This window comes from Hippichthys cyanospilos, chromosome 7, assembly GCF_059441005.1.
Source record: "Hippichthys cyanospilos isolate Australia breed blue-spotted pipefish chromosome 7, RoL_Hcya_1.0, whole genome shotgun sequence".
NCBI classification, from domain to species: Eukaryota; Metazoa; Chordata; class Actinopteri; order Syngnathiformes; family Syngnathidae; genus Hippichthys; species Hippichthys cyanospilos.
In genome coordinates, this window is record NC_142375.1 from 24,038,011 (window position 1) to 24,058,734 (window position 20,724).

The 20,724-nt window shown below is 47.4% G+C and overlaps 2 protein-coding genes across 12 annotated transcripts in view; one reads left to right on the forward strand and one right to left on the reverse strand.

Moving 5' to 3' along the window:
* The first annotated feature begins 2,381 nt into the window (after positions 1-2,381).
* On the forward strand, positions 2,382-3,565 carry ier2b (immediate early response 2b). Its single transcript, XM_088420602.1, has one exon. It carries the CDS (start codon positions 2,579-2,581, stop codon positions 3,140-3,142), a length of 564 nt encoding a protein of 187 aa, XP_088276728.1. The 5' UTR covers positions 2,382-2,578; the 3' UTR covers positions 3,143-3,565.
* Positions 3,566-7,012: 3,447 nt separating this feature from the next.
* cacna1ab (calcium voltage-gated channel subunit alpha1 Ab) overlaps positions 7,013-20,724 on the reverse strand; it is a 63,156-nt gene continuing 49,444 nt past the window's right edge. For 9 of the 11 annotated variants that reach the window (XM_088418793.1, XM_088418784.1, XM_088418786.1 and 6 more), the window contains 4 exons: positions 19,975-20,088; positions 16,059-16,266; positions 15,525-15,763; positions 7,013-15,161 (listed from right to left, as the gene is read on the reverse strand). In XM_088418793.1, coding sequence (XP_088274919.1) covers positions 14,445-15,161; positions 15,525-15,763; positions 16,059-16,266; positions 19,975-20,088 — 1,278 coding nt within the window. In that variant the 3' untranslated portion in view covers positions 7,013-14,444. The remainder of the gene's footprint in view (positions 15,162-15,524; positions 15,764-16,058; positions 16,267-19,974; positions 20,089-20,724) is intronic. The other 2 variants (XM_088418791.1, XM_088418792.1) reach the window with 1 other exon arrangement.

A 20,724-nucleotide genomic window follows, 5' to 3' on the forward strand; every position in this document is an offset into this window, starting at 1 on the left:
GATTACCCTTGTTGCTCTCTAAGCTGCTTTACACACAAAACGCAAAACACAAAAACAAATCAAAGGCACACGGGCAAAACAGGAAGCGCACAATGCAGCAACTGGGGCAGCTGTTCACACTTGACATCAATACAAATCATCTGGTGCAATAACTATGGAAAATTCGCCATGAAAACCGTGGCACTCTGTGAACTTATATGTTATGATGCAGCCAAGGACACGCGCGCAAACATTCCTTGCCAACCATTTGGCCTTGGGCGGAGGCAGTGCAACAGCGCACACGCACACACACACACACGGCGTCACCATAGTGACCGGCCGGGCGCCGACTCCGAGCGAGGTCATGGCGACTCGTTTTCTGGGAGGCTAACGAGCTTTTATCGCCGTTCAAAAGCAGGAAGCGTGCTGGCAGATGCGTTATGTCAACAAAAAAACTTGCTAGTGATAAAAAGTACAGTAAGCAAGGCGATCATAAACATGATTACCATGGCAATAAGTGCCAAAAAAAAACTCACTGACAAAGTAAAACAAAATAATGACAGCATGCAATGGAATGAAAAAAAGAAAAAGCCACGTAATGGAATACATGGAAATGATCACTGTTATGGATCGTCCTATTCACTGTGTCCACTGGATGGACAAAGGTTTTTGGTCTTTACCTTTGGACTCATTGGAGTTACCCTAGTAAGTTCTAGTGTACTAAGTAGAGGGACATCCTGGCCTCTAACTAGCCTCAAATTAGACAGAATGGACAAAATTGGACACAAATGGATAGGCTAGGTCCCAGAAGGGGGAAGTGAGATCATGACGGTAGTTTCTGATGCATTTTGCCAGAAAATATATGGCAAATTTATTTCACCCTAATTTTGTCATTTGGGTCTACAATTACACCATAAAAGTACAAAATAGCGAGGCCCCTAAGTGACGCGGAGTGCCGCGAGTGAGTTTATGCAACATGTGTTGCGGCGGCGTGTATTAGCGTGTCTATTTTTGCAGCTGTGTGGCTAGATGGCACGCATACCAAAATGCAGCATGGAAAGCAAGACATTGCCCGTTGCGCTTAGGTGACATCACAGAGTTGGCACAAAAGACATATTGTCAGCGTCAGTACAAATCTATGTGATTGTTTTTATTTTAATTCTAAAAAATGATGTTTCCTCAATTACAGAAAAATTAAATATATAAAATATACACATAAAATAAAATATTCTTTTTTTTCTTTTTCTTGTACACGTGAAACAAATTGTATGAATGGGATTTTTAAAGTACACACCATGAATGTGTCTACGGAAATCTTTCGAGGTTCAACTCAATTACATTTGTTTTTCCATCAAAATTAAGTAATAAAAACATAAAAAGTGGGACAGGCTTTAAATATGTTGTGGTATCCGCAATTATAAAAAAAAGGATATTTTCATAAAACAGTACATAGAACAATGTGTAAGGGTTAAGTATTCAAGGAGCTATTTTTATCACTTTTACCTTCACAAAATCACTACTTGTGTTTTTGTTTTTTCATACAAGTATTTGCACTGTATAAAGCGTGAGAATTCTGTCCCCCTCCGGATAAACACGCGTTCAAAACAAGCGCGGTTAATAAATTGATCATTTCCGACTGATCGTGAAGGCCTCATGACGTGACACGCCTTTTGACCCGCTGCCTGGTAACCCTGGTAACCTGCATAACCTTGTTTACACCAGCCGTCTCCCCATATAAGGAGATGTAGTTACGTCACCACAGCTGGCGAGGGAGGAGGAAACGAGCGGAGTAATGGGGGAAGGGGTGACGTCACGGCTTTTCCACTGCGCGTATTTCCCCCCCTCCTCCCTCCAAAACTACCTCGGGACTTTACAACCGGATTGCCCATATATGGCAGGGGAGTGACGTAGTGAGTCATTCGCGAGCGCGGCTGAAACTCCAGTGAAATTTGAGACGCTGCATTTTTTTCTCCCTTTTCTCACTTCCTCACCCACACGCAAATTCTCAGAAGATAAACACGTGACATCATTCGCCGAAACTCTTTCTCCGTCCTCACAAAATGTCCCGTGAACTCAAATACTCCTTCGAACGACTTGGATTCAATGATTTAATAGTTCTTTTTAAACATCGTTTTATCGTCAGTGAGAAAAAAAAGAGACGACTTCTTTCCGTCATTTAAACGTTTGATTAGCACAATGCGGAAGGAAACTAAAAGACGAGAAGGGTGAGAAAAAATGCGAGACAGAACAAATGGCGCGCGCGTTCGCGTGCGCGGGCGCGCATGTTTGTGTGTGTGTGTGTGTGTGTGTGTGTGTGTGTGTCAGGTGTGGGCGGCGCCTGTTTTGTCACTGGCTGAGGAATTCGAAGTGACGTCACAAAGTAGATAAAAAGCCCGCCTGCCTCTCACGGTCTCAAATCTCCGCCCGGTTGCGAACGTGAGCTAGCTCACGCTACAAAATAAAGAGTCCCGAACCGAGCCCGAAACTTTTTAAAGTCCGCTTTTGAGTTCTTGTTTTTTTTTTTTTCGCCACCCAAGTCGACCTCTCGTTTTGTGAAAAAAAAAAAGCCAACACGGAAGTAAACAAGTTAAACGAAACAATGAGTGAAACAATACCGGAGACAACAATGGAGGTGAACGCGGAGGCCCGGCGGATTCTGGCCGTGTCCATAAGCAAGCTGTACGCGTCCCGGAGCCAGCGAGGCGGCCTGAGACTCCACCGGAGCCTCCTCCTCTCCCTGGTCATGCGCTCCGCCCGGGACATCTACCACTCGTCGGCGCCGCCGGCCGAGTCCATGGACACCTCCCCGGAAGATCCGGCCGAGCCCGAGCGGGACTCTGAGTCCCGGCCGGACGAGGCCCCCGCCGAGTTGAGCCCGCCGGCGGGGGGAGGTGCGCTCCGGGAGGCCGAGGAGGAGGAGGAGGAGGAGGGGGAGCCGGCGGAGGACAAAGAGAACCAGAACCCGACTCGGCGCTCCAGGAAGCGGCGGGGCAAAACGTCGGCGGCGCCGGACTTCCTCCCGAGTAAGCGGGCGAGGCTGGAGCCCGGGGAGGAGCGGCACGCCGCCCCGCCGCCGCCGCCGCCGCCGCCGATGAGCTGCCGAATGGGCCCGGCCGAGTCCCTCGCCTCGCTCTCCCTGAACCGGGTCATACCCGCCTGCTGAGACGCGGAGGCTCCACGGGACACGGAGCCTACTTTTTTCCCCACGCTTTGAAAGCGGCCCTGAAGGCCACATGGACGGGAACGATATCCCAGTCCGGTCCGAGTGGAACGAGCGAGCTCCCCGGGCGAAGGGCGCCCGCGCGGAGGAGGAACGAGCCACCCGCCCCGCCCGGCCGAACAGAACCCGCGGCGGAGCCGCCGGGACGCGCGGTGACTCGGAGGAAGCGTGCATGCGCACGGCTGCTGCGTACCAACAGGATATGGTGCTACGAAAAGGAAGATGCCGTTCTGCATCTTTTGTCTTTTTATTTTTGGGACTCTCTGCGTATCGGTTGAATGTGAAAACGACGTCGTATACCTCAACATGTAAAAGCTGCTTCTTTTGTGGTGTTAAATGTTAATAAATGAGTTTCAAGTGAAAAAATACGCGCCTCCGTTGTGGTGATTGGTGCCCAGACAGGAAGTCGCCCCGATGTGGGTCAATCCTCAAGCGTGTCCGCCACCAGACGGCTCTTTGCTAATCTAACACGGACGCGCGCGCGCGCGCGCGCGCGCGCGGTCACACCACTTCCTCTGGATTACAACAGAATTATGAATCACATCCTCCCGGCGTGATTCCACACCCACGCGTCGGCCACACGCTTCATTACCGACACCTCATGATCTCCCATCCAAAATCTGTTTTTCTTTTTTTAAACAAACGCTAAAACTTGGAAATATTTTCACTTCAGAATGCCGACGCAGTCAGAATTCTTACTCTCGAAAGTGTGACTTTGAAGTCGCAATTCTGAGAAAAAAAACAGGACATTTTACTGTAGTCAGAATTCTCACTTTCACAATGCTGACTTTAAAGTCAAACTTCTGAAAAGGAAGTCATTGTGACCATTGTGTTGGTGCGGTATTCTACCAATACGAGCGTGTCCGTGTTATGTTGAAAATATGTTAGCGCTGCTTTCGCCTACCATCTTTCTACGTAATCATCCAACGTTACAACCTGCGCCTTATAGCCCGGCGCGGCTTGTACATGACTATAGTTAATTTTATGTTAATTTTTTGTTGCTTCTTATTCCCCGGCGTGGCTTATAGTCCAAAAATACAGTATAAAGGATTGAATGTCTGTACTCATAAAATGAATTCTTTTGGGTTGAATGAGCTCATTCGGCATCAATCTCCCCCCCAGTCATAATGACCTAAGATCGAAACAACCGTGATGTCATTCTCCGTGGCCAGCTAGTGGCAAAATGGCCGCCCCGTGAGATGGAGAAAATCAGCTCCATTTTACTGCTTCACTCATATCCCAAAGGCAATATTCATGTGACTACCTTAGCGGGGATACATATTATTGTCAAAAAACTTCTTTGACTTGACTTCACTGCCAATGACGTCAATAGACGTCAAGGGTCCATTTCTACTAGGCTTCCGGTGAACGATTTCTTGCGACAATACCCGACAGCTTGAATTTTTCGAATCAAATTGCCGCGGCTGCTCAAAGCGCCAGCGTTTGATTGCTTTTCCGCGCGGATGTAGCGTAGCGTGCTAAGGATGCTAATTGTGTCCTGCGATGCAGATGCGGCGAGTGCGCGCACACACACACACACACACACACACACACACAAACACACACACAGACCGGGCGCCGCGTTGACGTCCAGCGGACGCTAAAAATAGAAGAACAGGAAGGAAGGAAGATGAGGCGGCTCCGAAACGGACGGCGGCATCTCGCTAAGATTTCTGTCAGCAGAGAAAGAGAATCAGATGGAACGTTTTGACCTTGTAGAAAGAAAAAACATCTGTATTTTTTTTTGGTGTTGGTGGAATTTAGAATTTATCTGCATAAGATCAGAATCCTCACTTAAAAGTCGGAATTCTGACTTTAGGGGAAGAAAAGGGACTTAAAAAAAAGACGGTATTTAAGGTATGGTCTCATAAACTGCATTCCCCACTATCACAAACTGATTGTTGACATTGTTGCCAGATGTCTCCCCCAACCCATTAGGGCACCAATAGCTTTTCATACCTTGGGCCAGTGCTTCTCAAATAGTGGGGCGGGCCCCCCTGGGGGAGCGCGAGGTGATGCCAGGGGGGGCGTGGAGGATCTCAGGAAAAAGGCTTTGTTTTGGTCATGTGGAATGTAATCTCAATAAAGTAATCATTTTCATCATTTTCTTTGAGTTTCAGGCACCGTGGTGCACTTGCTTCTTTTTTTCCGTTTTAGACTAAGCCGTTACCCGTATAACCGCGATAAAAATAATGAACAGTTGTTGAAAGTTGATTTATATTGCCTTTATCTGTTGTTAACGTTAAAATGGATACATGTGTAGGTATACTTAAACAAGTATCATCAATAATAATCTTATCTATTTCAGTGCATCAACGGGGGGGGGGTTCTCTTTTCTAGGGGGGGCCTCGTAAAATACGGTTGAGAAACACTGCCCTGGGCCAACCCAAATGAACAAACGAGGACCGAAAAGGCTCGGTAACCAGACCGGAAGGAGATCTGAGAAGGTCAGGTTCCTGTCCGCCCTCCTCGCAAGAAAAAGAACTGACGTAGTTGTCTAAAGCTATCGACGGGGTGTCCCCACTACGATAGAGATCCCTCCTCGCGTGCGTCTTTGTGCGCACGACAACCGAGTGTTGACTAACAAGGGATGTGAACAAGCTCTCCTCGCGAGAAAAAGAATCTCGTTGTCTCCCTTCCTGTCTATTGTCGATTATAAGTTCTAGGTCGCCTGAACCTAACAATGGGGTGTCCCCACGATGATAGAAATCCCGCCCTGCGTGTGTTTTGCACGCGCGTTTGTGCGTACTACAACCGAGCGCTGACTAACAACGAATGCGACCGAGCGATGTGTGCATGTGGCGGACCGAGACAGGAAGTGACGCGTCGTTGCAACAGAATGTGTAGGAGGGGGCTATTTTGAAGCGTGTGTGAGAGGAGGTGGGCTACAGACAGACAGACGGACAGATGTGAGAGGGAGGAAGAAGCGCCGATAAAACGTGACAGGGGCGGGAGGGGAGGGGGCGAGACGGCGCGTAGGCGTTTGCAAGCCTGCGTCTGGCCGGGAACATATCGCTGACGTCGGGACGGACGCACGCGGGGACGGGGAGGAGGAAGGAGATGGGGGATGAGGAAGCCAGCCGATGGGGGGCGCCAGGACATTTTGTCTCGCTGAAAACGACGGAATGCAAGCGGGACCTTTGCAAACTTTTTGGAGCGGCTCTGCTTCAGAAAAGACTCTTGGGAATGAATTTTCAAAAGCCTAAGACAAAATGGCAGACTTGCCGCGTCAGTCGTGCCTCGTCCACACTTGTTTTTATTTTGGGGGGAGAGACATACGCGGAAACAACCAAAAAAGGCAGAATTTGAAATGTTCAGCATGCCAAAATTGACCTTGAATGCAATCACAACTCAAATTAAACAACTTCTTGCGTCTTTTCTTGAATCGTTTGCTGGGAAAAAACGGTCCCTGGGACAACATTCTCTAGATTCTCTAGAAATCTCTAGATGCCAAAAATGACTTCCTGCGTCTTTCCAAAAAAGCTTTCCTTAGAATTTTCATGCGCGTACCCATTTCATGGTCCTAAATAAAACCGTTTTTTGGCGCTGAGACATTTTTTTGGAGGTCAATTGTAGCAAATAAGCGCTCCGAGGACAGAATCCTCAAAAGTCTAGATGCCAAAAATGACCAACGTCTCCTGATGTTTACCAAATCTCATTCCGAAATAAAACAGGTCATACCAAAAAAATGGGTTCTTAGGACAAAATTCTACATGTCAGAAATGACTTCCTGTGTCTTTCCAGGGATAGATTCTTGGGAGTTAATATGAAGAAAAAAAAAAAAAAAACCCATGAGAACAGAGGCGGAGCTGGTACAATGCATTCTCTCTGCTTTTATTCAGCGTCCTTAGGAAGAGTCTCGTTTGGAAATTACAAAATGCACTGCAGGTAGAAACAGCAGAGAAAGATCCGGAAACCCAAAGAGAACAAAATGGCGGGCGGAAAGGAAAAAAAAAAAAAAAAAAAAAAAACAGACAAAGAAAGAGATAGAGCACGTGAGTCAAGGAGAAAGCCAAGAAAAGATTTCATTAGCCGGTAACAAAACATCAGCGGATCCAAAATTGAGGCAGCTCACTGCCCGCGTATTTTTTTTCAATTTCATATTTTCCTTATTGTCCCAAGTGTTCTGGTTGTCCCCCCCCCCCCCGCCCGCCCGCGTGAAATAACAAACAATCTTAGAGCTCATCACCAATATCTATTTTGAGATTTTTGGTTCTTTTTTTAATTGAACTTTTTTAATTGGATTTTTTTTTTTTTGGGTCCATTTTTAAAAATATTTAAATTTTTTTGTTGACCTTTTTTCATTTTTAAAAATAGAAGGAAATAAATAAACACGTTGCTCTTAAAAACATCTATTTATATATATATTTTTACATATTTATTTTCTTCGCACACACACACACACATATATATATATATATATATATACATATATATATGTGTATGTATATATATGTATATGTATATATCTATTTTTTCTTTTTTGTAATTCCTGAAGTTTACCCCACATAGTGGCATGCACGTTGCACATGCAAAATCTGTAATTGAATTAAAGACGATCACTTTTTCGCTTCAAATTGCCATGTATGCTTTCTTCTTCTTCTTTTTTTTTTTCCTAATCCCACTTGCTAAGTGAGTTTCCATTTCGGCACTGGCTCAGGTTCTACTGGGTCCGATGGTTGCCATGGTGATGGAATGGATGGGCGGACGGATGGCAAGATGGATGCAACTTGCTTCCTGTGTTTCTCATTTTTGATTCCAACTATTTTCGCACAGCGAAATCCCGACAAATTTTTCGCCCTCTTCATGTTGCCAGACCAATTTTTAGATTTTTTAAGTCGACCAATTTTCAAGATTGGAATTCAGAAAAAAAAATACAGTGAAGCAAAAGTTTCCCTGCCTTTGCTCTGGGTCAAAGTGACCCAGTTTCAAGCCCCGCCCCTTACTCCCAATCGTTTTCATGTTATTGCCAATTTCAGTCATCAACTGTTTTGATGTTTTTATTGTTGAACAAAACTACGTTTTCGTCCTCTTGTAGAAGTTCTGCAACAAAAATAACTCAAAACAACAACAACAAAAAACGATTTTTCCGTACCGGTGAAACATGTAGCATGTCAAATTGTCGTGAAGACGTTTCCATAATTTGTCCTATATCATGCGACGGAATTGTTGAAGTGTTGAACTTGGACGGTTGCCATGGTGACAGGAGGAGACATACCGGGTGAGGCAATTATTTGCGAGCATTCGTTTTTTCACGGTATCAAATATCCTCCTGAGAGACAGACTATTTTTTTTGTGTGTCCGATGCAATGGACATTTCTTTCTTTCAAAGAAGCCCCGGTGTCCTCGATAGAGGACAACCTGGCCTTTCCCGAGGATGCTTCGTGTCTCTCTTGCTGAGACAAAACATTGGACACAAACGCTGGCTGGGTCTCGGAAATCGATTGGATTAACATTGCGGCCAAGACCACCCACGTGTGGCCATAAGGAGTACTGCATGTAAGGATTTTTTTTTTATTTTTATTTTTGAATTTTTATGTGAAGCAAGACGAGGACAGACGTCATTACTCTCCGTGGACAAATCTTTATGCTTAAAGTGTACATGGCAATTTACAGAGTCGGCATGGACGATGGGACGTTGGGTGGGCAGTGAAGGACACACACACACACACACACACGCGCGCGCGATGGTTTTTCTATCGTAGTGGGGACATTCCAGTCACATGATACATTTCTTAGCCCCTAACCCAAATCCAATACTCTAAAAGCAAGACTTGAACCTCACAAAAACGTCTGAAATTGCGGGGTGCACCCAAAAGGTCCCCACAAACAGTCAAATCTGGAATTTGGCAGCAAAAACAAGACACACATACACACAATTTTTGAACCTCAGTGCGTCATTTGACAATTTTGGTGCCGAATCAAAAATTTAGGGGTCTGTTTGAAGAATAATCCAAAGTACGACAAAAATGAAAAATTGAATAACATACACAATTTCCCTTTATAGTACCACAATTAAAAGTAAGAAAAAAAATTCCCATAGAAATCCATAGACTAGCGACTATTAAATAACGACTACTACAATATATCGAAAAATGTTTTGCCAATAAAAAAAATATCACTAGCCAGAAATAACAATAAAATGTATGTCTTATTGATAATACTGCAATGTTAAACAAAAATGTAGTACAGAGTTACACTAATATATACGTTATATTTTAATACTGTCTTGACTGCACTCTCAGGAAGCTCGAAATATTTTTGTTTCTAATTGTTTTATAAATAAGACATCAGTCGTGGCAAATATGACAGAAACGCACGCACGCACGCACGCACTCTGAGTGACATCGCGTGATGACATCATAGTAGTGACAACATGTGATGACATCATGCCGCGTTCATGACTGGGGCCCGACCCATTGAACTCGTATGAATAAAGTTCAGAAAAATAATAACAAAAACACTGATTGGCTGATTCATTGACAAACATAAAAAAACATATAACTACAAAAAAAAAAAGATGATTTAACACCTTTGTTTGATAATACTTTGCGGTTTCTTTAACTGCACAGCAGAGGAAAATTGGCAAAAATCGGTCCATAACATACCGATTTTTTTTTTAACTCATTCAACACCAAAGACGTGTTTTTACGTTTTTTTTCTTTCCGTACATTTAATCCCAGGTACTCATTTTTTTTCAAAATTTCCAAGTGTTGGCGAGTAATGGAGGTAATCAAGTAAGTGGACTTTGCAATTACTTGAACACTTCATTAGTTTACTTCAGTACCTCAATTACCTAAAGTAATCGATTACCTTAGTATTGAACAACTTTAAGTAATGGATTCAAATTTTGTCATCTCTTTTAGTACCGGCCATTTCAGACTTCCTCTTAGCCACCCCTCTCAAAAAAAACCAAACAAAAAAAACGTTAAAAAACGTCTTTGGGAGCGAATGAGTGAATTGCATGTCATTTTCTTGTCTTTTTATGGGTTGCTATACGGAAAAAGGCAAAAATGACAATGTCGGGCCCCAGTGACGACATCATAGCGGCGACGATGTCATAGCGTGAGATGAGGTGGCGGTCCAGTGCCTTTTGTGCGAAAGGACTACTCGTTCCCTGCCCCCGCGAAGGGCCGCTGCCCTCTAACCCCGCCCCCGGCCCAACACGCGCACGCACGCACGCACGCACGCACGCCTGCCACGTGTTGCCTTGAGCTACATAAGCAGGACATTTGGCAGCACTGAAAGTGTACAAGAAAACCCGGTGATGTTTTGCAAAAAGCCCTTGAGTTGCGTGACGGTCCTCACGCCGCTGACCCGCAACGCCAAAGCCCATCCCCGCGACGCTAACGCCAAACCAGACCCGAGCTTCCAGACCTTTTGGCTCCGAGGAGAATTCCTCCAAAGAAACCCCGGCAAAGTACAGTCAAAGTCCAAAAAAAGACAAAACGGTTCTGTAGAGCAGCGGTTCTCAAATAGGCGTACGCCAACCCCGGGGGGTACGGGAAGGAAATTTTGGGGGTACGTGACAGTTTTACGAGGTTTCTCCAGTAGGTTAGGGGGTACGTTGCTGAAAAACATTTCACAGGGGACGCTTGATTTAAAAGACAAAAAGTGGAGAGCCACGGCCGTAGAGGTGGTTTTGTTCCCCAATTTTAGAGCCTCCGATAAACACCAACGGTCCAAAGCGGCAAATTTCGCCTTTCGGTGTTCCACGGAATGCAAAAATTTGCCGTGTTTTCCTTGGAACCTATCTGTCGTTATTCGTCGAGACGCTCGCCGTTTCGATGCTTAGGCCAAAGCCTTGTCGGTCATAAAGTAGAGCACCTTAGTGCCAAGGAACTAAGTTAAAGTAGGGTAAGAGCTGCTATTTGAAAGCTTGAAGCCCTTTTTTTTAAACAGAAAAGCGGTGCTTTGACGCCATCTTATCAACTTCTATGCGAGGGCGTCAATTCCGACTTCTCGAAGGAATAGGGAAATCCTCGCAGGGACCCAAAGCCACCAGGTGGTACCCCTGCCCGACAAACCCCCGGGGCATCAACCGGCTTCCTTTATAAATGAGGCCTCATGAACCCAGTATCGGGTTGGTTTTCTAGTAAAAAAAAAAAACTAGTCCCCATTAGCAAGCATTTAGAAATGACAGCACGGTGCTGTTTGGAACCTCCACCTGTTTTGACAATCTATAAAACCTTTAGCATCCCAGTATTTTTTTTTAATGCTTTGTCTTTGATGCATCAAAACCAGAAACCCATTTTATAGACCTCTACGTGGCGGTGTCTATTACAATTTTTTGAGGGAATAGTGAAATCCTTGCATTTTAGATGCAGAGAGGCCCAAAGTCACAGAGTGGTACACCTGCCAAGGGTGACAACTGGACCCCCTTACAAATGAGGCCTCGTGTCAGGTTGGTTCTACAGGTCTCGAGTATAAAACTCTAGCACCCATTAGCAAGCATTTAGAAATGACGACGGTTGAGTTTTGAACCTCAACCTGTTTTGACAATCGGTCGTAATTTTGAGCCTTCTAGTGCTTTTTTTAATACTTTGTCTTTGATGCATCAAGATGAAAGGCCCAAACTAGGTCAAACCGACACCCGCGGGCGTAACCCGCCGAGGGCCGAGAGGGGCCGGGTGCCGGATGACCCGCGTCAATTTGATACAGAAGGCACCGCGGCTCTGTCGGGGTGCAGAATTCTGGGGGGAGTATCGGCAGACGGGGTTCCACTTTGTGCCCTTTCGCTTCCTCCCAAACAACAGCGAAAATCTAGCAAGTCTGTGCTCTACTCGTAGGCCTTGGAGGCGACGCATGTCGTGCCGAGAAAACTAGGAGGCGAAGGGTGCAGGAGGAGCCTCGTGGTGGGCAAGTGCGCCGCCCCCACCCGTTTGGCGCCTTCCGTCCGGGGATGCAGGTCTTACGCTTCCTGCGGAAACCGTGCGGACGCTCTCGAGGTCTGCATAGAGTCAAAAGACGTAGACTGCGGGTTTGGGGGAGATCTAGGATCTGCATGAGTGCAAGTTGAGAAGCGGCAACTGATTCTAAAACGCTATCGAGAGCTACGGGTACAGTTAACATACGTAGACTGAGGAGATATTATCTGCTTCTGGAATATTCTATATAAGACGGGATGAAAACAAGGGTTTCAACAACTTATCCAGGTTAGTCCGAACGAAAGCCGAGCGGTGACAGGCCCGAAATACCGATGTCGGGTTTCGGCGGAGTGGTACTCGGCTGTGCTACAACCTCGCGTGGTACCTTGCCCGGACCTGAGAGGAGGGCTTGGGCCCAGGAGGTCACCGTTAGGACAGAGGAGACGGGAAGTGGTCTACGTGTCCTTGCGAGGGCGGAAGGGACCAAAGCGGAGGTGTAAATCGGGCAGTTGTGCTGCTCAGGTTGCAAACAAAGCTACAAAAAAAGAGGGCCCGACGCCCTCCGCGACCATTTTCGTCTTTGGGTGTTAGGGCAGCAACCAAAAGAAGTTCCCGACCCCCCCCCCCCCCCGAGCCAGCCTGAAACGTCGCCAGCCGGGGACCCGCGATCGTCGGCTTAAGACAGGGGTGTCCAAACTACGACGGCGGGACCGCTTGCGACCCATCATCCAATTTTTAGTGGCTCGCTGCCCGGGATTGCTCGTTTTGGTTCTTCGTGTGGAGAATGTTGCTGATCCGTACAAGGGCGGATCTCGGATCGCGGCACTCCGGCGGGACCGCCAAAAAATCCAGAAAAATCCTTGAGGTTTTGCTTTCTCACCAGGCAGTTTTGTAAAAGCAGTCTATCAAATATATATAAAACAATGTCCTTTTTACCACGGACCTATCTAAACTGATGGACAACTTTCGATGTGGTAAATATACGTGAAGCATTTTTTGGGACGTGTACCTTGGAAGTAAACATTTGGACACCCCTGACTTGAAGGATGTAAACAAGATGGACTTGGCATACTTGAAGGGATAACAAAGAACGTGACAACATCTCTACAGCAACAGCGCTAACGATCATCAACATCATTGTCATTCTGCATGGACATTTTTATCAAGACTATCATCATGAACAATACTAAATGGCGGGCGGAGGAAGTTCGCTTCGCGGTCTCTCTCTTGGCGAACCCCCCGATAATCCCAGACCCCACCAAGAAACAGCTTTCCTTCCAGCTGGCAAGCAACAGTCAGAGGGAGAAACGACGCAAGAGAGAAGAGAGCTTCTTTTTGTAAACGCAAATGCAAGTTTCCCGTAAAGCCCCCCCCCCCCCCACACCCTCAAGGGCTTCCATTTCCTCTCGAGTATGTGTTGAATCAATCATGCAGGTTTCCATCCAAAAAAAGTCAAAGGAGCGAACACAAACTTTCAATGTCCAAGAAGAGGAACGAGAGAGAAGAATCGAGAGAAGAAATATCGAATAAATTAGCCTGTCCTTTCTTTACTCTGGTCCGCACTTTCTGCCACATTAGGTCACTTCCTGTCGGGCTTTGCTTGGGCGGGGCTTACGCAGAGCTCAGCAACTCCCCCGCCGGACAGGAAGTGACGTCATTCCAGCACAGAGAGAGTCTGTAACAGTAAACAGAGATGATAAAACTCATCAAATATCACCCAGCGCTGGGATCGGCTGGTTTTTGCAGAATAGGCGGAGCTTCCTGGTTCTGGCCTCGGGAAAAAAATACGTTCAAGATCGAGTGATTATTCTCCCTTTTCTTCTCGTGTAAAAGTTAAATTCTTGAGTGTTGTTTTTTTTACTGGAGGCAAAGCTTGGCGTGTAAGAGTCTGGTTGGGTAGAGGGGAAGAGCCTGGCCTTCTAGGACCTCATGTCCCGTAAAAACGTGAGCGGAGGCGGCAAAGCCCGCTTGGAGAGTTCTCAGAAGCAGACTGGACAGCGAGTCACCTGAAGAAAACGAAGGATTCGGCCATTGGCGAGGAGCGGTTTCGGCCGCGGAAACCCCGACCGTTCGGCGGGACCCGCACGTCCGGGTTTTCCACCAGCCGCTCGGAACCCCGGCGGAGGATCCTGGAGAGCGTGGTCCCGGTGGCCTTGGCCTTCTCGCGTTTGCGGGTCTATCTGAAGCACCGTTGCCACCCGGTCTCTTCCTTGGTCTCTACCCTGCACTCTCACTCACGGAGTTCAGCGGCCGAAGGCTGGGTCCTCGGGAGGATGTCCGGATCCCGCACCCCGCCTCCCCCATCGAGTCTACGCATGCGAGGCCAGAACCCTCGACGTTGCCGTTCTCCTCCTACGGTTTCCGCCCTGATCCGGTTGCTAGCACCAGTCGTCCTCATCTGTCTCACTGTAAGGTTCGTGCAAGCCTTTGCGGGGTCCGCGGGCGTGAGGGGGCCGGTGGTGCGGGTGAGGTGCTCCGGGAGGCCCTCTTCGATGCGGGGAAGGCGAGGACGACCGGTAGCCGTTGGGCACCCGGCGAGGATGCGGGTGAGGGGGCGGCAGAGGGGGCCCGTGGCGGGCAGTCCTCGGCGAGCGGGGGTGGGGGTTCCCCGCGTGTGGATTGCCGTGGGAAAGGCTCTGCTCATACGCAGGGGGCTCGTGGTGACGCTCGTACTCGTAGTCGCGCTCGTAGTAGGGCCCATCCCCCTCGAGACCGTCCCCCAACGGGGGTCCGCTCCAGCGGCCTCGGTGCGGTGAGCGGGGTGAACCGTGAATAGGCGAGCGGGGGGACTGGTGCCTGGGGGAACGGGGCGAACCGTGCCTGGACGAGGAGCCCCCATGGTGGGGGGAGGCTTGACGGGACGGCGGCCGGTGGTGGTACCCCCTGTCGTGGTCCGGCGGGGAGAAGTGTCGCGGGGAAGGCGAGCGCAGGCGGCCCGGTCCCGGGGGCCCAAAACTTGGCTTGCGGACGGCGGGGGAGTAGGTGACGTGGGGACGGGGGACGGCGGGGGTCTGCGGCAGCTGGCGTCGGCCTCTCCGCGGCGTGCTTGTCCCCGAGGTGGAGGGGACGGGGCTGCCGCTGACCGAGCTGCTGCCCTATAGCAAAACAGGAAAAATCAAAATCGGGAGGGCCGAGGGTTGCGTCCATGGCTTCGGGACAGTATGCTTGCATACATGCAACATTAACATGCGCGACCTTGAGATCATCGCTTTGCCTCGGATCCCACACTTCACATCTAATATCTTTGGGAGCTAAAAACAAAACCCCTTCAGGCTTTCCCATCCTGCTTCCGTTCTGTTCTGGGACACGCCTTTCGAGTCCAGTTCAGTTCCAGGACCGAGCAAGGGCGATGACGACGCGAATAACTTTATATTAACTTCATACCTGCCGACCATGCCATTTCGTATGTGAACGTTATCCCTTATCCGCGGAAATACCCGATCGCGGGTGCGGCCCACCTGTCTGTGGCCCCGTCCGTCCGGACCTTCGCTGGGCGAGCGTGACCAGTGTCTGTCGTGCGAGTGTCGGTGGGCTAGGTCATGTCGGTCATAGCGCTCTTTGTCCATGGATCCGTGGTGATGGTGGTGGTGGTGGTGGTGGTGGTGACGCCGATCCTTGGACCTGCCCCGGTCCCGCTCGCGCTCCTTGGGAGGCAGGTCGCCCGACTGCGTGGTGGTGCTCAAGTCTGTGCCCAAGCCTGGTTCCGCAGTAGAAACAAACGGTTAGGACCAAGCTTTTGGAAACCCACGAGGCTCGTTGCTTGGGCTCATTCCTGGTTTCCTTCCTACTAGTCCAATCTTAACATCAAACTCCATCCTACTGGAAACCGTAACCCAGACTTCAAACCTTAATTTTGAGCCTGTTGAAGACTGGTCTACTTTGTTCATCGCACACCAGAGCCCCTCCAATCGAGAGAACCTCCCATCTTAACGTGCGCATGGACCGTCTTTTAGGGTCGACAAAGAGGAGCGTACCCCCTGGTGGCAACTCACCCGTGTCAGCATCTGTGTATCTGGTGAGGGATCGCTGCGAGGTCCGATGGCTTCGATCCCGATGCCGCCGCCCCCCGCCGCCGCCGTGCCGTCCCTCCTCAGACACCACCCTCTCCAGGGAATAGTCGTCCAGTCGGACGCCCCGGCCCGAGCGTCCGTGAACCAGGCTGGAGGTGGAGCGTCGCATGGGACTGGTGTCCGCGATGGTCTGAAGGACCCAGGATGAGATTTGAGGATGACAGAGAAGAAGGGTAGATGAGATCTAGCTGCGGATCTGGATCACTGATCATTTTTGGAAATCCTTTTACGTTGAGCTGGTGCCAGTACCAGATGGGTACTAGAGCTCAGGTTTTTAAACCTAGGGGACAGCATATCAAGATTTAACCCACAGAAGGTGCGGTTTCTAGGTGCGAAATTGTAAGACACTTTAGGTCACGGATGTATCTCCGGAAACATTTGGTGCGAGCCTGACATGTTTTTGTCAACTCTGAGTGACTGAAAAAAAAAGAAAGAAATGCCAGCATTTCTGATTCTAGCTCAGCGTGAACTTGAATCCCCAACCTTGGATTTGAACCTCACTGCAAAATTTCATTCCTTTGCTGAAAGACTAAAGCTTGGAACCCTGTCTTAAAACACTTTTAGGATCACTTAAACTCATTAGAAACCCAAACCTAATTTGAAACCTAAAACAAGACTTCGCAAGCATTTATTTGGAGATGCCAACATTGGTTTTAACCCCAAATATTCACACCTAACTGGTCTGTAATTTGAAACCTTAGCCCATGCTTATAACCCAAACCCGGGCTTAAACCCATTAATTAACCTAGTTTTATACCCTAATCGTTCTTCAAATCTGAACATAAGACTGGAGACTGATCCGTAACCCCAACCCAACCTTAAAACCTCAATTTACCTTGGTTTGACGCCCTAATCCTTGTTCAAAATCTGAACATTAGGCTTGAAATCCAGATCCGGTAACCCAACCCAACCTTCAATCATCAAGTTCATGTGGTTTCAAACTGTTATCCTGATTTAAAATCTGAAAAGAAGCCCTGAACATAAAGCTTGAGACCCAAATTCCAAACCCCTCTTTCCAAAGCCCTCAATTTAACCTAGTTTGAAACCCTAATCCTTGATTAAAACCTGGACATAAGGTTAAGAACCATCATTTGGAACCCCAAACCATGCTTTAAGCCATAGTCGACCTTGTTTTATACCCTAATCTTTGTTAAAAACCCGTACATGAGAGTAGAGTTCAAACTCAAATTCCGAGCCCCAGCCCCCAAATGTGAATTTACCTTGGTTTGAAACCCTAAACCTTGTTTAAAACCTGATCATAAGGCTTGAGGCCCCGACTGCCAAGCCCGAGCACTAATTTGAAACCCCACCGTGAACCGGAACTGGCACCGAATCACGGTAAAAAGATGAGGCGGTTTTCCCGGTGACCCAGACGGGTGCCCCCGCAACCCGATTCTGGCACCGGCTTGCGCACCCATCTGGCTCAGGCGGAGCCTCTTTCCCTTAGCATTAGCGACCACGCTCGCCCGGCGAGCCGGCCGGGTCGGCGGGACGAGGAGAACCCGAGGGAAAGCGAGCGTGACCATGCCCCCCGCATGCAAAAGGCGCAAAAGAAACGCTTCTGTTGGACGAGATGACGACATCGGGCGACCGTTGGCTAAAACCCTTTGCATTCCCTGCCACCCATGCGTTTGTTCCTTTCAACTCACATCTGCCAAAATGCAACAAGCAACATCTGCACGCACACAAATTCACACCAAGCGGCAAGGGAAAGAGCAAAAAAAGAAAGAAATGACCTTGGCTTGGGCCTCATATCCACCTTTCCGCTTGGATTCACACATATTTTAGAAACACCACCATTTCACCACATTGTATTACTTTTGAATTGAAATCAATCAAATGCAAAAATAAAAACAAAAGAAAATACTATTTCGTAAATACACAGCAACTACTAGGGACTCGTTCACTGCCGATGACTGTTGGTAACGTCCAAGATGCATTTTTACTGTGCTGGCAGTGAATAGGTTCTAATTTGATGAAATAATGATGAAAGTAAAAAGCAAAAACAAAAAATGCAAAAAAAAAATTGAGAGCAAAAAAAAAAAATCTCTCTCCAAAATATAGTCATGCCGATAAAATAACACATTTTTGACAATGATCATAAACATGTGATTAAAAAAATCTAAAAACATATATGTATATAAAAAATAAACATGGGTAAATATAGAACAAAAAATTCCGATTGAAGTAGTTCAGCATACCCCCCCGGAAAAAAACACAAGAAAAGCAGAAAAAAATACCAGCGCTCTCAAGAGTATTATTTTCTTAATCGAATAGCAATTAAATCACAAAACTTTCCATAACCCGTCGTGATCGATCGCAAGAACGTACATATTTTTAGTGCGCCGCTAGACGGCGCCAAATGTCCACGCGCTCTCCCTCCGCATTCCAATCGAATCAAGTAGCGCAACCGAACAAAAACACCGCAATTGAAAGACTAAACAAAACTGCCAAGGTAAATGAAAAAGTCCATTGAAAACTATTCAAACGATAGCGAGGATGAACAGAAAGGCGGGGAGCGTTCCGTCCCGCGGCCCGACAGCAGACGCGGCGTGCAACGTGCCAAACGAGAGCGCGTACATACACTCGGGTTATTTCGGCGAGGCCGGTGTCTTCTCCGCTGCCAAGCACGCAAAGCGCCGCGCGCGCAAACCAGTCGGGGGGCGGCGTGAGGAAGGGACACAAAAACACAGCGGGACGCAAACAAGACGTTATTGTAGGGGGCCGGGGCCGCGGACGCCTCGGGCCCTCGTCGGGCCCTCGTCGGGCCCTCGTCGGGCCCTCGTCGATCCCAGCGCCGACCGCTAGGTACAGACACACCAAGGCTGGGATGGGAGGGAATGGGATGAAGCCTGTTCATTGGTGTCCACCGATGTGTCCGTTTTGTCTCAGCGCGACAGAAAAGGGGATGGCGTCCCAGGCCGAACGTACGACATGTCCTCGAGTGAGGACACCCGGACTTAATAGGGTATCGCCCACGAGTCAAAAGATAAAGGGCAACGATGGACGTCCGCTACAGAGGACGCAAAGGAATACGCCGCGTCTCGGAAGCTTAGATACGGTACTCGGAAATGATGGCAGAAGATACTATCATTTCGGATTACGGATGAATGGAAAATCAGTAATATTAACAGGCGACATTAAAAAAAAATTGAAAGAAGGGTCTTTATAAATGGACATACCGTGAAGGGTATGTAAATGGTAATGGTGTGGCTGCCGACTTGAGACAAAAGGTTCATGCCTGAAATCTTGCGTTTTCATCTAATATAATACATTTTCAACGGTTGATTTTCTTTTCAATTTAAGAGCAAATTAATTGAGTCACAAGGCAGCATTGCCAATTTGTGTGAAAGTGACATGCGAGACATTGCACGCCTTTAGCTTTTTTCACCAAATTCAATCAGTTCTAAGGCTGTGACAGGAACAGCACCATTTTCTTTTCAAATTGAAAGCAAATTCATCAAAACATAAGGCAACATTGCTAAAATGTGTGAAAGCGACTTGCAAAACATTGCACGCCCTTAGTTTTTGACATTTTCATCTCATTTGTAAAGCCGTGACAGGAACAGTCCATTTTTCTTTTCGAATTAAGAGCAAAAGAATTGAGTCAGAAAGCAATGTGATTCTAAACTGTGATGCAAAATGTTGCATGGCTTTTTCAGGTCAATTTGAGTCCAATTTAAAGTGGGAGGAAGAACACATTATCTTTTCAAATTAAGAGCAAATGAATTGGAACAGCGGCAATTTGCAGTGGCTTTTAATCCATCTATATCACATGCGGGTTGATGCGTGAGGATGGGGGGGGTGAAGTGAGGGTGGGCGTCATGGAGGTGCTCACTTGGTTGTCTGCTGAGAGGCGGGGCATGGAGAGGGTGCGCCCGTGCCCATCCACGGGGTGACAGGACTCGGTATCCGAGTGCCCGCCCCGCCCCATCTCCCGCATCTCTACCGTCTGCAAGGACACAACGAGAGGAGGCGTGACCCAAAGGGGCCGTGGGAGGGGCCTAAGTGACCGGCACGGATGTTAAAGAAGCACAATTCCATTGCCTCAATGCCGTTACAATTTGGAAGGAGGCACCGTTTGGCCGCTCCCTTTTGAACAGGAAACAAATACGAAGAAGGAAATATGGCATCGTGAGAAGGAAAAAATACAAAAGCCATATAAAAGAAAACTATACACAAATAAACTATAAACTATGTACAAATAAAATTGGGTTTCAATAATGCAAGTACAAAATATATAAACTACAATCAAATAGAAAAAATAATAAAACCCAGAAGAAAGCAATTACTGTAACTAATTCACTGCCCTCTCAGCAAAAAAAAAAAAAAGGGATCTTAACGTCTATAACGGTCAATAGCAGTGAAAGGGTTAAGTTTCATGAAATACAACAAAATAACGATCAAGAAAAAACAAAATGTTGAATGTATTTTTAAATACCTATACCCAATTCAGTCAAAGTTTCCTGATCCAATAGTTATTGAGGAAAGAAATGTTATCCAAATTGATCATGTCAGAGTCCAAAATTTGTATCAGGACACAAAAATTCAACTACTAAATGAATAATAATTTCAAACAAATATAATA